Raw genomic sequence first — 17,404 nt, forward strand, 5'->3', positions numbered from 1 at the left:
GACATCAATGTCACATTATTTTGAGGTTCGTAGCAACTCTTGCTACATGACTGCCAGCATTACTTTGAGGTTATTTGAAACACTTACTACATTACTTCAAGCATCACTGAGTTGATTAGCAACTATCACTACATTACTGTTAGCATCATTTTAAGTTCATTAGCAACTCTTCTGACATCACTGTCGCAATATTTTGAGGTTCGTCGCAACTTTTACTACATGACTGTTGCATTATTTTGAGTTTCGTAGCAATTCTTAGTACATGACTTTCAGCATCACTTTGAGGTTATTCGAAACGTTCACTCCATGACTGTTAGCATCATTTTGAGATCATTACCAATTCTTCTGACATCACTGTCACATCATTTTGAGATCATTAGCAATTCTTCCGACATCACTGTTGCATTATTTTGAGGTTCGTAGCAACTCTTTATACATGACTGTCAGCATCACTTTGAGGTTATTCTAAACACTTACTACATTACTGTAAGCATCACTGAGTTGATTAGCAACTATCACTACATTACTGTTAGCATCATTTTGAGTTGTTGAGCAATTCTCACGACATCACTGTAGCATTAAATTGAGGTCATTAGCAACTCTTACTAAATGACTGTCAGCATCACTTTGAGGTTGTTCGAAACTCTTACTACATTTCTGTAAGCATCACTGAGTTTCTTAGCAACTATCACTACATTCCTGTTAGCATCATTTTAAGTTCATTAGCAATTCTTCCGACATCACTGTCGCAATATTTTGAGGTTCGTAGCAACTTTTACTACATTACTGTCAGCATCACTTTGAGTTCATTAGCAACTATCACTACATTACTTTTAGCATCATTTTGAGGTTAGAAGCAACTCTCACTACATGACTGTCAGCGTCACTTTAAGGTTGTTCGAAACACTTACTACATGACTTCAAGCATCACTGAGTTGATTAGCAACTATCACTACATTACTGTTAGCATCATTTTAAGTTCATTAGCAATTCTTCTGACATCACTGTCGCAATATTTTGAGGTTCGTCGCAACCTTTACTACATGACTGTTGCATTATTTTGAGTTTCGTAGCAACTCTTAGTACAAGACTTTCAGCATCACTTTGAGGTTATTCGAAACGTTCACTCCATTACTGTTAGCATCATTTTGAGATCATTACCAATTCTTCTGACATCACTGTCACATCATTTTGAGATCTTTAGCAATTCTTCTGACATCACTGTCGCATTATTTTGAGGTTCATAGCAACTCTTACGACATGACTTTAAGCATCACTTTGAGGTTGTTCGAAACACTTACTACCTTACTGTAAGCATCACTTTGAGTTCATTAGCAACTATCACTACGTCACTGTTAGCATCATTTTGAGTTCAATAGCAATTCTTCCGACACACTGTCGCATTTTTTTGAGGTTCGTAGCAACTCTTACTACATGACTGTCAGCATCACTTTGAGGTTATTCGAAACGTTCACTCCATTACTGTTAGCATCATTTTGAGTTAATTAGCAATTCTTACTACATCACTGTCGCATTATTTCGAGATCATTAGCAATTCTTCCGACATCACTGTCGCATTATTTTGAGGTTCGTAGCAACTCTTACTACATTACTGTCAGCATCACTTTGAGGTTATTCGAAACTTTCACGCCATTACTTTTAGCATCATTCATAGTTCATTAGCAATTCTTACTACATCACTGTCGCTCATTTTGAGATCATTAGCAATTCTTCTGACATAACTGTCACATTATTTTGAGGTTCGTAGCAACTCTTACTACATTATTGTTGCATTATTTTAAGGTTCGTAGCAACTCTTACTACATTACTGTCAGCATCACTTTAAGTTTATTAGCAACTATCACTACATTACTGTTAGCATCATTTTGAGTTCATGAGCAATTCTCACGATGTCACTGTAGCATTAAATTGAGTTCATAAGCAACTCTTACTACATGACTGTCAGCATCACTTTGAGGTTATTCGAAACTTTCACTCCATTACTGTCGCATCATTTTGAGTTCATTAGCAATTCTTACTACATCACTGTCGCATCATTTTGAGATCATTAGCAATTCTTCCGACATCACTGTCGCATTATTTTGAGGTTCGTAGGAACTCTTAGTACATTCCTGTCAGCATCACTTTGAGGTTGTTCGAAATGTTCACTCCATTACTGTTAGCATCATTTTGAGCTTAGTAGCAATTCTTCCGACATCACTGTCGCATTATTTTTACGTTCGTAGCAACTCTTACTACATTCCTGTCAGCATCACTTTGAGGTTGTTCGAAATGTTCACTCCATTACTGTTAGCATCATTTTGAGTTTATTAGCAATTCTTACTAAATCACTGTCGCATCATTTTGAGATCTCTAGCAATTCGTCTGACATCACTGTCGCATTATTTTGAGGTTTGTAGCAACTCTTACTGCATGACTGTCAGCATCACTTTGAGGTTATTCGAAACACTTACTACATTACATTAAGCATTATTGAGTTGATTAGCAACTATCACTACATTACTGTTAGCATCATCTTGAGTTCATTAGAAATTCTTCCGACATCACTGTCGCAATATTTTGAGGTTCGTAGCAACTTTTACTACATTACTGTCGCATTATTTTGAGGTTTGTTGCAACACTTACTACATGACTGTCAGCATCACTTTGAGGTTATTCGAAACTTTCACTCCATTACTGTCGCATCATTTTGAGTTCATTAGCAATTCTTACTACATCACTGTCGCATCATTTTGAGATCATTAGCAATTCTTCCGACATCACTGTCGCATTATTTTGAGGTTCGTAGGAACTCTTACTACATGACTGTCAGCATCACTTTGAGGTTGTTCGAAACACTTACTACATTACTGTCAGCATCACTGAGTTGATTTGGAATCATCACTACATTACTGGTAGAATCATTTTGAGTTCATTGGAAATTCTTCCGACATCACTGTCGCAACATTTTGAGGTTCGTGGCAACTTTTACTACATCACTGTCGCATTATTTTGAGGTTCGTAGCAACACTTACTACATGACTGTCAGCATCACTTTGAGGTTGTTCGAAAAACTTACTACATTACTGTCAGCATCACTTTGAGTTCATTAGCAACTATCACTGCATTACTTTTCGCATAATTTTGAGGTTAGTAGCAACTCTTACTACATGACTGTCAGCATCACTTTGAGGTTGTTCGAAACACTTACTACATTACTGTAAGTTTCACTGAGTTTTTTAGCAACTATCACTACATTACTGTTAGCATCATTTTGTGTTCATTAGCAATTCTTCCGATATCACTGTCGCAATATTTTGAGGTTCGTTGCAACACTTACTACATGACCGTCAGCATCACTTTGAGTTTGTTCCAAACTCTTACTACATTACTGTAAGCATCACTGAGTTGATGAGCAACTATCACTACATTACTGTTACCATCATTTTGAGTTCATTAGAAATTCTTCCGACATCACTGTCGCAATATTTTGAGGTTCGTAGCAACTTTTACTACATCACTGTCGCATTATTTTGAGGTTCGTAGCAACTCTTACTACATGACCGTCAGCATCACTTTGAGTTTATTCGAAACTTTCACTCCATTACTGTTAGCATCATTTTGGGTTCATTAGCAATTCTTACTACACCCCTGTCGCATCATTTTGAGATCATTAGCAATTCTTCTGACATCACTGTTGCATTATTTGGAGGTTTGAAGCAACTCTTACTACTTTACTGATGCATTATTTTAAGGTTCGTCGCAACCATTACTACATGACTATCAGCATCACTTTGAGGTTCTTCAAAACACTTACTACATTCCTCTAAGCATCACTGAGTTTATTAGCAACTATCATTACATTACTGTTAGCATTATTTTGAGTTCATTAGAAATTCTTCCGACATCACTGTCGCAATATTTTGAGGTTTGTAGCAACTTTTACTACATCACTGTTGCATTATTTTGAGGTTCGCAGCAACTCTTACTACATGACTGTCAGCATCACTTTGAGGTTGTTCGAAACAGTTACTACATGACTGTAAGCATCACTGAGTTAATTAGCAACTATCACTACATTACTGTTAGCATCATTTTGAGTTCATTAGCAATTCTTCCGACGTCACTGTCGCAATATTTTGAGGTTCGTGGCAACTTTTACTACATTACTGTCGCATTATTTTGAGGTTCGTAGCAACAGTTACTACATGACTGTAAGCATCACTTTGAGGTTTTTCGAAACTTTCACTCCATCAATGTTAGCATCATTTTGAGTTCATTAGCAATTCTTACTACATCCCTGTCGCATCATTTTGAGATCATTAGCAATTCTTCTGAAATCACTCTCGCATTACTTTGAGGTTATTAGCAACTCTTACTACATTACTGTCTGCATCATTTTTAGGTTACTTGAAACTCTAACCACATGAGTGTCAGCATCACTTAGTTTATTAGCAACTATCACCACATTACTGTTAGCATCATTTTGAGTTCATTAGCAATGTGGAGCTTTGATTGGGAATTGTAAGAAAAATCACTGAATGAACAACACAAACACAGACTGTGTCTGAAATTCCACACCTGCACTCGACTCAGAATGAAAAACCAGTGTGGATTCAATTGTATCCACTATCCATACTGATTCTGGAGAAATTTCTTTGTGTGTTTTGATGGACGGGAGCCAAGCAGAAATTTCCCACAATGCAATAGGGCGGCGTTTGGTCAGTGTTGAGCAGGCGTCAGTCTGACAATGATGTCATATTATTGTGTCATCACCTGACCAGACCCAAAAGTAGGCTCAGGTATCAGTTTCTTCTCAATGCTAATGTCTGCTAGCTTAGTCTGCTACTTTGATGGCTCTGCCTGCTCAAAGGTCCAGACCCCTGGATGTGGTGGTTCCTACCTGAACGTAGATTCTGTCAGCTCATGTTGTTAAATCAACTCACCAGGAACACCAGTAGATTTCAATGGACTGACAATGAGTCTCATTGAATGGGTGTCTCGTCCAATGAGAAACAATCAGTCTCAGGTTGAAGCTCATCAATGAGGTCTTGTGGATCAGTGGCTTGCATGAATGAATGAGTTGGAAGACTTCTTGGAAATTAAAGAGGATTTAATACAATTAAGAAAACACTTAAGACAGAGTGATAATTCCAGCAGAGTAATTAAGGCCCATATTGAGTAGCAGGTATGAATTAGCCTGGATTTATCTGAGCTTCAAGTAGACGGCTAAGAGGCAGGTGGAAAGGTGTGTAGGATGAACGATGGTGACCTCCAACCAAATGAAGAGGACTGAGTGGAGGCTGACCAGCTCTACGGAGTCAGGCGGAGTTTGGCAGCGAGACAGGAGTCCAGGCCTGAATCGGTGAAAACCAACGTAACCGGCTTACGTTCTCAGCTGGATTCTCCCATCGATGTACGACGCCTCTCCAACGAACTGGTGGGAGGACGGCCTCCAAAGCCTCCACCTCGTCGACCGTGGCTCCCGCTGAGATTCGCTCGATGAAGAAGGGAAGCGCGTTGATTGGCTACCCTCTGGTCTCAGGCTGCTGGCTGCCTGGACTAAGCTGCTCTTCTCCAACACAAAGGTGGCTTCTCTCTCTTCAAGGCTCACAGGAGGTCAAGAGTGTAGCGACCGTGAGCCGAGATCGATGATGAATTACAAAAATAGAAAATCAAAAAATAAATTAGAGGAATAGAAAAGAAAAGGGGGGGGGGGCGGACCAGCTGCTCTACGAGCTCACACACAAAGGGCAGAAACAAGAAGCACTGAAGAGAGCGCCAGCAGTGGATGGTGCCACCACTGTTACAGTAAACTGGTCCGCCTCAGAGCAGTGACCTTTGACCTGTGAGGGGTTGTTGGCCAATCAGCACACTTTGCTGTCTTCAGTCCTTCTCAGATATCAACAAATGAAGCTGGTTGAACAGACAGCAATCATCATCACTCAGAGACATCACCTGGAGAGGAAGACTGCTCCGAGTTCTGACAATGACAGTGAAGAGGCAAGGAGAGCTGGACAACCACAGACAGTGAAACATTCGGAACATCATGTTGATACACGTGTGTGTGTGTGTGTGTGTGTGTGTGTGTGTGTGTGTGTGTGTGTGTGTGTGTGTGTGTGTGTGTGTCAGAATCGGAATCAGAATCTTTTATTTTCGTTGTAGGGGGGGGGGGGTACAGTGACAATAGTTAGAGCGCTCTTCCAGAGCCACCGTGCACCACAGAATGCAGATACAAAGAAAAGATAGAAAAGATAAAAGCAAGATAAAAGACACTGTTAGAACAGAAAGATCCATCAACCCACCAACCAGAGGTGTGTCTGGTACAGATGTGGAATTATTGGCTCACACAATGTTGAGGACACTGGAAGAAGACAAACAAAAAAGGCTGGTGTGATCCAGACCTTCATCAAAAATGGTCCTGGAGAACTGTTCAATGTGTCAGGACTTCTGTCCATTGTCTTCTGCTTATCCTGTTCAGGGTCATGAGGGGGTGGAGCCTATCCCAGCAGCTTTTGGACGACGGGCCGTGTTCACCCTGGACAGGTCACCAGTCCATCACAGGGCCAACACATCCACAGACAAACATTCCAAGCCAGACTCAGGAGGATCTCTCCACCCTACAGACTGTAAAGGAACCATCAAAGATGGCAGTTGGAGATCTGTGGATCTGTGCTGGATTCCTCGTCCTCACGGACCAGAAGTCTGTCTGAAATACTGCACTGATTGATGATCTTTTCATGAATCTGGAAAAGCTTCTAAAATGAAAGGAAAACAATCCTATCTTCTTCATGTCTCAAGCCAAATCAAACCAAGAGTTCTTTTATCATATTTTTTTAACCGGACGTCTGCTTTGACTGGTTGGTTGTTGAAAGAGAGCAGGACAGGACAGACAGCAGAAGACAAATATAGAGAAGGAAAGACAAAAGACAGAGAGAAAGGAGGGAGAGAATGACAAAAAGATGAGCAGAGAGAAAGACAGAGGGACAGGGGGATGGAAGACAGACACACAACCAACAACAGCAGCAGCAATAATAGTAAACTAGCTGCCAATGATAACGTCTCCTGGTCGCTGAAGCAATCAACTTCATTATAGGAGGATTGAAGAGCCAGGAAATAAAATATTAGCACAATACTGATGTGAATGTTCGTGCAATACTGAGAACACTGATATGTAGACGACTAGTAGGGGCGGCACGGTGGTGCAAGAAGACAAACAAAAAAGGCTGGTGTGATCCAGACCTTCATCAAAAATGGTCCTGGAGAACTGTTCAATGTGTCAGGACTTCAGAAGCTCCAATCCTCTCTAAGGTCCAGTGAGAGTGGAAGAGATTATAAATGAGAGAAGCAGGGCCCTCACTCAGAACTGAACCAGCTCAGTTGGGAGAGCCTTAGACTGAAGATCTAAAGGTCCCTGGTCCGATCCCAGGTTTCAGCAGAGGAGCAGCATTGACTTTACTTTCCAGTGGAGGAACTGCAGACATGAAGGAAACGAACATCTTGTCCTGTGCATTCTTGTGACATTCAGGACATTTTTGGAGCCTCTTGTTGGATTTTGCCACAGAGAATCAGAGCCAATCAAAAGCATGGAGGACTTTAACATGGAGGACTGAACAAGTCAAGAAAGCATCAGTTTGACCTTCACAGGTGTTTCTGTTCCTGTCTCAATGCTGTAGAAAGAGCCTGAGGAGCTCAGAGGGTAGAGCATCAGACTTTTAATCTGAGGGTCCAGGGTTCAAGTCCCTGTTCAGGTGCTGTGGAGGTTCCAGTGTTTGACAACATGGTACTGGATGAAGTTTAGTGTTGAACAAACTGTCAACATTAAAAGTAGAAGTGTTCTTGTCTCGCCACTGTGAGACAGTCGCTAGAAAACTGACCAACAATAATTTCATGTTGCATGCAATTAACAAAAGACCTACACTGATGGTCGAGGGGGGGGCTGGAGCCTATCCCAGCATCTACAGGCCAGAGGCGGGGTTCACCCTGGACAGGTCACCAGTCCATCACAGGGTCAGCACACAGAGACGAACAACCATTCACACTCACATTCATACCTACGGTCAATTTAGAGTGTCCAATCAGCCTCGTCCCCAATTACACGTCTTTGGACGGTGGGAAGGAACCGGAGTACCCGGAGAGAACCCACGCATTCATGGGGAGAACATGCAGGCTCTACACAGAAAGATTCCCCACCCGAGCCTGGACTCAAACCCAGAACCTTCTTGCTGTGAGGCCACAGTGCTCACCACTGCACCATCATGCTGCCATGCTCTCTTCTACTTTCCTCAATTGTGTTTCTTTCATGTCCTCCTGAGATCAAAGACAGAATTCTAGCTACTGTCAAAGCCCTGATGACATCGTCAGGAATTCTGACTTTGATCTGGAGACTCTTGCTTTAATCTGAATTTGACCTGACTAATGTTTTAGTTTAGGTTGCATGATACCGACCACCTCATTTCTCCTGATGGACTGGTGACCTGTCCAGGGTGAACCCTGCCTCTTGAACAACGTCACCTGGGATCGCCCCCCCCCCCCCCCCCCATGACCCCATACCCCCTTCCCTCATGTGACTCTTTCATGCGGGCCACTCAAAACAAAAACATGGCCGCCGCTCCTGTCATTTTTGGAGGAAAGTGCCTTCTTCCAAGATAGTTTTGATTTAATAAAGCATTCTGATGACATTTCTAGAGAGAAATATGCATTTTGTTTTCATAATCTTTGCTCAGTTCTTGTGTTTAATCTTTGGTTTGTTCGTTATTACGATGAATCTTTCACCTCTCAGAAGAGAGTCGTTACAGTGTCACGTTTCTGCTGTTGCTATGTTGGTTGCTAAGGACGCCATTACGGACGAGTGTCATTTCAAGATAGGTTTGATTTTTAAAAAGCATTTTAAGGACATTTCTGGCGAGAAATATAAATTTTATTTCCATAATATTCGCTGTTCAATAAAGAATAATATGAAATGGAATTTAGTGCCCCAGGAATTACAAACATCTGCTTCCGTGGAAGTCGGCCCCGTTCTTCTGTGAGAAAATCCGGTAGTTGTCGCTCACTTCGAGGAAAAAAAACAAATATTTTTAATACTTTATCTTTTGATTAATAAGACAATCTACAAATTCATTTAATTTCTGGATGTTTATTCTACCTACGAAGTCCATTTGTCACCATTATAGATCGACCAATCAGCATTAAGAATATAAACAATGACTCAAACTAATGGCGGTCTGCTGACGTCACATCCGTCACAGAGGCTCACTCCTGCACTCAGAGGTGGCCTTTTAGTTCCATCACTTCACGCTGTATTTACAGATTTATGATTGAGGGGAACAAACCACTCTGATGTCTGGGTTCATCAAGGATATCATTAAAGAAATCCTAACTATCTGGCCAGTTAAATTGATCCTAACTGTTCTTCAGATGTTGTGCTGGTAATGTCATGTAGTTTCTTTTCCAATGTAACTTTGTCGTTCTGATGTGTGTATTTTTACTGCTCCAACAAAGCTGTTCCTCTTCTGGGGAAATCAATCATTCAGGCAATCAATAACTGAGTGTCTCTGATGCTGTACTGTAGTATTGCAGTACAACAACACTCTGATCCTTCCTTTTCAAATGTTTTTATTGTGTTTCTCTCATCAGGTGTTCACAATGATGACAATAAAAATCAATAATTGATATTCAGCTTTGTTTCAACAATAATAACTGATCAGAAATGAGGCCTGATGGCTGCAATAGCAGCTTTGTGCTGTTCAGTGACTCCTGCTATAAAAAGGAGTCAAGGCGGTCTTAAAGATGTGAAAATGTTCCAAAGATCCTTCTTCATGTTGGTCCTGAACAAGATTGGTGTCAGGCCTTTTTTCAAAGGAGCTCCAAAAGGCTCACTTAACCCTTTGAGGCCTGGCTGAGACACGAGGCCTGTTGACCTTTGACCCTGTTGCTCTTTTGCTCTCATTTGGCCTCTACAGTGGATACAGACCTGAAACTTTATGAAATCCTAATCTGGTGGAATAATTCTAGAACCCCCTCCCAAACAGGAAGTGGCTTCAGGAAGGAGGTGGGGCTTCAAAATTTTAAATATTGCTTTCTGGCAGAGGTGTGAACTCCTCCCAGAAAGCTCATCTCATTTGGAGCAACTTTGACCAGTTATGATGCTTAATTTAAAGACTTTACTGGACTTTGCCACACCCTTTACGGACAGCAGAAAGGACTTAGGGGGGTCAAACCACCACAGATGTGATCCTTATGGAGGACAGAACAACACACTCAAATTTCAACTTCCTAGGTTCAAAGAGAAAAAACTATCCCCTTGTGAAACTGGGAAAAATCAGGGTCTGGGACTTCTGCACTCCGAGAGCCTTTTGGAGCAGAATTGAGGATCAAATCTGGGTTCTGGTGTTTGTACTTGGGCTACATCCACCAAACTTTACACACATAGTGTGATGCCCCAGAGTAGCATGTGCTGGGAATTTCAGCCATCTGGGTGCTAAGGGGCCCAAGCACGGTCCCGGGTCATCCACTAACCCTAAGGGGCTCCTCAAAGTCTGGCCCCTCTTCCCTGGTTTCATTTGAGCTGAAGCCACCAAAAGTCACACCAATGGTTGATGTCAGTGAGAGGACTGATTCTGACATTTTCAGCCATCCAGAAGTTACAGAGCTGAAACACAAGACCCCAAAGCCCCTTCCATGTTTGTTGCCAGAGATATCGTAGTCATGACAGTGCCCCTCCTTTATGAAGAAAAACAAAACAACTACTGCTTTGGGGCTTGTGTTCAGCGTTATTATATTATTAGTATGATATTATATTATGTGTGTAAAGTTTGGTGGATGTAGCCGGATGGGCCGGTGTGAGCAGGCATTTCAAAATATATATTTCTGGTAAAAACGCAGAAACAGCGGTTAGTTTGTTTTTGTGTTAAAATGAGAAACAGACCCATCCAGTTGTAGTGCCACCACTCAGCGGCCACCTTGCAGTCAGAAGCCATGAAGAATGTTGCCCAGTAAGAGGAAGGAGAAAGGAGGAGCCGAAAAAGAGACACTCCCGAGAAGAGAAGCAGACGAATTTCCAAAACTCGACGTGTTCTTCCAGGGCTGGACTGGGAAGAAGAGACGTCAGGTGTTGGAACGTGTAGTGGAAGAAGAAGGTCTCTGTGAGTAGTGAAAGAGTATCATTCTTTTAACATGGTTACTGTCTTCCATGTAGAATACTGCACTTTATTTTAATTTTTGAAACTTCAAAATGTGCACATACATCCTCTGGTATGGCGTGTGCTTACACATATCGTGTAAATAACCATGGAGGGCTGCCAGGGATGAAAAATGCCAGGGCCATTTTTTGGTCCCAGTCCAGCCCTGCTTCTTAACCTGCTCACGGTGTCCTGTCAGCTGTCTTCCCTCAAGGAGGTGGCCAGTCTTGCTCTGGAGCAGTTTCAAAAATAGGCCTCAGCACACTGCCTATGTGCCATGCCTCTCTCATGCTCCTCTACTCTTTGGTGCACATGCCTCCAGTCTGTCAGGCCTCTAATGAAGACACTTGGATCACTGGGCTTGCTAAAAGCAGGGCAAACAAAACAAAACAAAGCATGACGTTGACCACAATAAGTCAGCCATTTCCACGTCGTGCCGTCCGTTCTAACGAAGAGCCTCTGGACGACAGGGTTCATGGAATCTTGTTGAGGATGAAACTTTAAAAAATCAGTCCTCTGTGTGGAAGAAGGGCGACTAAAATAGTCTCCAACTGTCTGATCTGACTCCTCCACTTCAATTGCAACAGCATGGCTTGACTAAGAGAAAGAGAGAGAGCTGAGAGATTTCATTGGACGAGCCCAATGTCCTTCAAGAAAATCAACCAATGGGCCGCGTTTCGCGTCTCCGATACCGTTACGGTCGATTAAAAACTATACACTTTTGAAAAAAAAATTATGACAGTTATGGGCCGGCCAAAAGATGTGCATCGGCCAGATGGCCAGTCCAGCCCTGGGTTCACCCTTGATGGGTCACCAGTCCATCCCAGGACCAACACACAAAGACAGACAACCATTCACACTCACAGTCATTTAGAGTGTTCAGGTAACCACTACCCTCTTGATGTCTTTGGACTTTGGGAGGAAGCTGGAGTACCAGAGAGAACCCACACAGAGACAGGGAGAACCTGCAGGAGGGGTGGAGATCGATGAGTCCTGGAGACGTTCAATAATGTCCACAACTTTGGCACCAGGAAGACAGCAGGTGATGGCTCCTGGGAGTTCAACAGACCTGATGATTGAACCACCAATCACAAGGATTTCAGCCTCCATTGTAAACAGAGAGTTTAGATGAGAGAGAACCTGCTGTCAGCCTCACCAGTCAGGGCAGTGGCAGAGGCAGCAGAGTTGAATGAAGCAGGACCACCTGGCAGGTCTCAGCTGGAGGTGATGACATCACTGGCCTCAGTCCTCACCAGTGCTCTGCCTAGCAACAGGGACGATGGAGAGAAACCAGTAGAAGCACTCTGAGAGTTGGAGACAGCAGGAGAGAGACCACGACAGTGTCACCCATGGGAAACTGTTGGATCCACTCAGGACCGGCTGGACAGACACAGATCAAAGACAGAATTGATGATGTCATCAGGAGGCTTTGATGGTGTCTTTATTTGTACCTAGAATTCTGTCTTTGATCTCAGGAGGACATGAAAGAAACCCAATAGAGGAAAGTAGAGGAGAACATTCAGCTTAATTAGAAACACTTGAACTGTTGAACAGTAGAATTTGTTTGAAACAGTTTACAACACTGAGTGACAGGATTGAAGAGGGAAGATTTTTGTGTTTTCAGTTTAATTCTAACTTTAAACTGGGCATGAACATTTTTAGACGTTCATATTCTAACATACAGAGGAAGTCATGACATTCCCTTTTTTTAACCTGTCCTGTTCAGGAAATGGAAATTTAGCTGCTATGTTGAATCAGAAAAACCTTTTGAAGTCTACTTTTTCTTCAGTCAGAAAGTGGACTGTTGTTAACTCTCACAATGGTTGGTGATTGTGGAGGAAGACAAAATCCTTATGAACCTCTTTTTAACAGACACACATTTCTAAAGACACTGGTTCATTTTATTTTTCTTCTTTTAGCAGAGGATGGTTTGATCCATCGACCTCTGGGTTATGGGCCCAGCACGCTTCCTCTGCTCCACTCTGCTCTACCATTGATGGTGCCAGGAGGCCTAAAAACACAAAACACCAATTCAATCCAGGACCTTGGAGCCTAAACTGAAACTCCATCACCCGGTGGCTCTGCTGGGGCTCCCACAGGTGAGTGAGGCTGAGCTCCAGTCTGCTCTGAGGAGGCAGCAGACATCTGCACCACTCAGAGGTTTGGTTGGTGTCTTTGACAAAATCCCAATAAACTAAAATCCTGTTGAATCAGGAAGTTCTAGTTGAACTCTCACCCACGTCACATGACCAAGAAAACCTCCTCTTTCATTCAGACCAGAACAGACAAACATAGAAACATTGTTTCAGCTTCTGATCAAACAATAACATGTTCTTGTTTGTTTGCCATGTTCTATTAATCAGACTGATGATCTCTGGATGTTCTAGGAGGTAAGTCTGTTTCTGATGAAGCCTGTTTGGTCTGGGGGGGTTAAGATGATGGGGCTGTTTCAGTTCTAGTGCTGAAGGCTTTCACCATGACAGTCAGACTCTCCTCTGTCCTTCATGGTCCCTCAAATGTGCAGTGTGGACCTCACACACTGAATTTAGCCTGAAAACTCTTCGTGAAAAGCAGGTGCCTCAGAGTCTCTGTGGCGCAATCGGTCAGCGCGCTCGGCTGTTAACCGAGAGGCTGGTGGTTCGAGCCCACCCAGGGACGATGAACAGGCTCTACTGGTGCTTAGGAGTCGCTGTGTTAATGATCTGAATGTGGAGGAGGCCTGCTGGCTGTGGGTAAAGTGGGGGCTCAGAGATTGTGGAGTCGGCTCTGGAGTGAAGGGGGTCACTGTTTGGTTCTCAGATGCTCCAGCTCAGGTTAGTGAGGTGGTGGAGAAACCAGTGAGAGCTCTGCCAGCTGGAGCCTCTTGGGTCCCGGGAGGCTTCACTCCTGGAGGTGGAAATGTTGAGGAGTTTTAAAATCTGCTCCTCTTTCACGCTGACTTGTTTTCTTGGGTTCCCTCTTTTATTCATGTGTGATTTTAGTCTCAGCTCTCTAAACCTGAATGGAGCCAGAACCCATTTTAAAAGAGCTGCTCTTTTAAACTCCTGGAGATCAAGAGGATCCTGCCATGTTTGTCCAGGAGACCCACAGTACAACAGTCAGTGAATGGGGATGCAGGCAGGCTTTTAATGGGGGTCATTTGAAGTCCCAAGTCCAGTTGGAGCAGAGGCTGGAGTTTGATTCTCCAGGAGTTTTTGTTGTTGTTTTTTTCACCAGTTTCTTTTGATTTGGAGGAAATCATTCCAGGTGTTTGAAAGAAGGTGAGAGCAACTTTGGAAAATGTTCAACTGGTGTTTTTAAATGTCTTTGCACCAACAAATGGTGGACAGGACAGCTTTTGAAACATTTTAATGCCACCGTTCAACAGTGAATCTGCTGGTTTCCTGTTTTTAGGAGCTGATGGGAGCTGCACAGAGAAGCTCTTTGAGACAGGAACCATTCAGAGCTCCACCCTGCTTCTTCCAGCAGGATCCACAGATCCACCAACACACCAGCTGTTTGATGAGTGGAGGCTTTTGACCAGGATTCCTAGACAGCACAGCTGGACTCACTCAACAGCTAACTTGTTAGCACCGACTAGACAGGAGCGCTTCTATGGTTTTACTCAGTGGTTCAATATTTTTAAAAGATGTCCCATTCAGCCTGTGGGTTTGAGTGATCACTCTTCAGTCTCCTGTTCTGTTTTATTAAAATATTCATTTAAAAGCTCCTGAGAGAGAGAGAGAGAGAGAGAGAGAGAGAGAGAGAGGGAGAGAGAGAGAGAGACAGAGAGGGAGAGAGAGAGAGAGAGACAGAGAGAGGGAGAGAGGGAGAAAGGGAGAGAGAGAGAGAGAGAGAGGATCAAACTGATCTCAAACTTGACTTCAAAATTCTGATTATAATCATTTGTACTCCTTGATAGATTCATCACTACAGTGTCATAGAGGGTCCATTACTATTGCAGTATATTAAAGAATATAAGAACGAGGTTACCATCCATGGAAATATAGTATTTCATGTATTGCAGTATATTTTCAAAGATATGACACTTTAATGTGAGACTTTAATGTCTGTCTTTGATCTCTAAACTCTGACTCTGATGTCATTGGTGGTGACTGAACTCTACCCCCTGACAGACTGAAGGCTCCTATTGGTGATGTCATCATAAATATATGAAGGTCTTTTTTCAATGGTATAACATTAAAGCTCATCTTAGTAAAACAATCAAGTTACCTGAACTAAATTCTTTAAAAAAATGACTGTCACTGACTTAAATAAATCAAATCTACTTCAAAGTACCTTCTGTAGTCATAAGTCAGCCATTTTAAGTGTACTTGTAGTTCCAGAACATTCCAAGAGGAGATGATATGAATCATGTTGTTAGATGAACTCTGTTCCTCTGCTTTGATGTTGGTGGACTGAGGGGAGTTTGCCTGAACCTGCTTGGACCTGCTGGCTCCTGCTCAGTCCCTCACTCAGCCTCAGCAGCACCGCTCCACTGAGGATTGATTCAGGTGCCTAGCAACCAAATAGGAGGAGAGCTGAACCTTCTTGCTGGGAGGCCACAGTGCTGACCACTGCACCATTGTGTCCCCTGAAAATGCCACCATGTTGTTGGGATTTTCTGTAACAGCAAGCACACATGAACACAGCAGCTTCTTCACAGGGCTGGTGGCACAATGGATAACGCGTCTGACTACGGATCAGAAGATTCTAGGTTCAACTCCTGGCCAGCTCGCTTTAAACTTTATACTGAGAAGATGAAGTGAGAACCACTGATCAGAGTCACTGAAGTCCTCCCAGGTTTCCTCCTTGTCTGCTGGAAACATGAACACATGAATGATCCTGCTACCTCTCATGTTAAGCTGCACTTGACAGTGACAGCAGGAGAACAAAAATCCCAGTGTGTCATCAACATTTCCTGTCAATCAATGATAGAAGCTGTTGAATTTCTGTATCAGAACAAGGAGAAAGGAGCCCCAATGAAAGAGAGATGGTTCTTGATTCTGATTTTGTTCTTCACTCCTACACCAGAGAGTGAAAGTGTGGGCTGGCTGGGAGCAACTGCCTGCTTCAGAGTGGGAGGAGCCTCAGGACTTTAGTTCTGATAGAGGTTTTCACTTCATAACAGGTGTCCTGTAAGATAGTTTTTGTGTCTGTTTTCAGGTTGCTGCAACAAAAATGACTTGGCACTCTAAGTTATGTTCAGCTTTTTTTACCACTAGAACATGTCTATTTAAACACTGTAGATTGCAGCACTGCCACTTTTCAAAGTAGCCCACTCCCATGCCTCCATGTTGATTGGATGTGCACATTTCAGACACTCAGTGCACTGAGGACTCATCTGTCAAGATATCACACTCAGGAACAAAACAGCAGTGAAGGGAAAGTGAGGATCTTCTGACTTTCAAGTGTCCTTGACGCCCATTTGAGCAACCATTTTCAGAGTCTGGACTCCTCAGTCACATAAGATCCCACTTAAAAAAGCATGAGACAGTGGATGCCCATACAGAGGTTGTGACGACAGCACAAATGTATCCTCTTCATTTAACTCCATAAAAGTAGAGTGCACCAAGGGAGTCTTGCTTCAGACTTTCCTAGTGACATTGTCTCTGAGCACACTCAGAATCTCCATCCTACCAGCTCTAGTGTCTCTCTTGATTCAGATGAAGAGCGTCCAGTTCACAGCACACAAATGCAGGATGATGAGCAGTGGGATACTTCAGACTGAAAAATCAGCTCAAACTCAATGCATCTTCTTTGTTTCTAAAGATGCAGGCTCTCCTTCATGTGTGCTTTTTTGTCCTTTGCACAATGCAGGTGTGTGCAGAGGTTCAACACATCACTAACCAGAACCTTCCCAATACTTTCTGTGCCCAACTTGATGGCCACACTCCTGGTTTAATGCCCTCATTGAGGCAGAAAGCTTCCAGAACGGGCAAAACTGCAAATGCCTTGGCTGGCTCAAAGTCCTTGATACACAGGTGGTTCTACGTTTCACAGGTGAAGTCTTTGTGTCATGTTGAGAATTTAAAGGTTCAAATAAGTGTTTGAATTTCACAAATGCAGCAGATAAGTCAGCAGGTTATTGGTGGAATTATGAGCAGATATTATTGTGGTACCTAATAGAATGTGTTGACTGGCATTGGGTTTGATTAGTAAACTTGTCCCAGTATTTCCACTGTCTTAATCTTCCTAGGAATGACATGATGTCCATACAAGGCGTGTCACTGTTCTCCATGCCC

At 42.8% G+C, this 17,404-nt stretch overlaps 1 protein-coding gene and 2 non-coding genes across 3 annotated transcripts in view; 2 read left to right on the plus strand and 1 right to left on the minus strand.

Moving 5' to 3' along the window:
• The window catches only part of LOC147271144 (uncharacterized), a 100,924-nt gene extending 83,851 nt beyond the window's left edge, over positions 1 to 17,073 (minus strand). Inside the window, exon 1 of the mRNA XM_086205769.1 lies at positions 17,010 to 17,073. Coding sequence (XP_086061895.1) covers positions 17,010 to 17,073 — 64 coding nt within the window. The remainder of the gene's footprint in view (positions 1 to 17,009) is intronic.
• trnan-guu (transfer RNA asparagine (anticodon GUU)) lies at positions 13,765 to 13,838 on the plus strand. The gene has a single exon. It is a non-coding gene; the product is annotated as a tRNA-Asn (tRNA).
• Positions 15,825 to 15,897, plus strand: trnar-acg (transfer RNA arginine (anticodon ACG)). The gene has a single exon. It is a non-coding gene; the product is annotated as a tRNA-Arg (tRNA).
• Positions 17,074 to 17,404: the final 331 nt, after the last annotated feature.

The sequence above is a fragment of the Aulostomus chinensis genome, chromosome 1 (assembly GCF_037954235.1).
Source record: "Aulostomus chinensis isolate RoL2024-O1b breed Wild chromosome 1, RoL_Achi_v1.0, whole genome shotgun sequence".
NCBI lineage: Eukaryota > Metazoa > Chordata > Actinopteri > Syngnathiformes > Aulostomidae > Aulostomus > Aulostomus chinensis.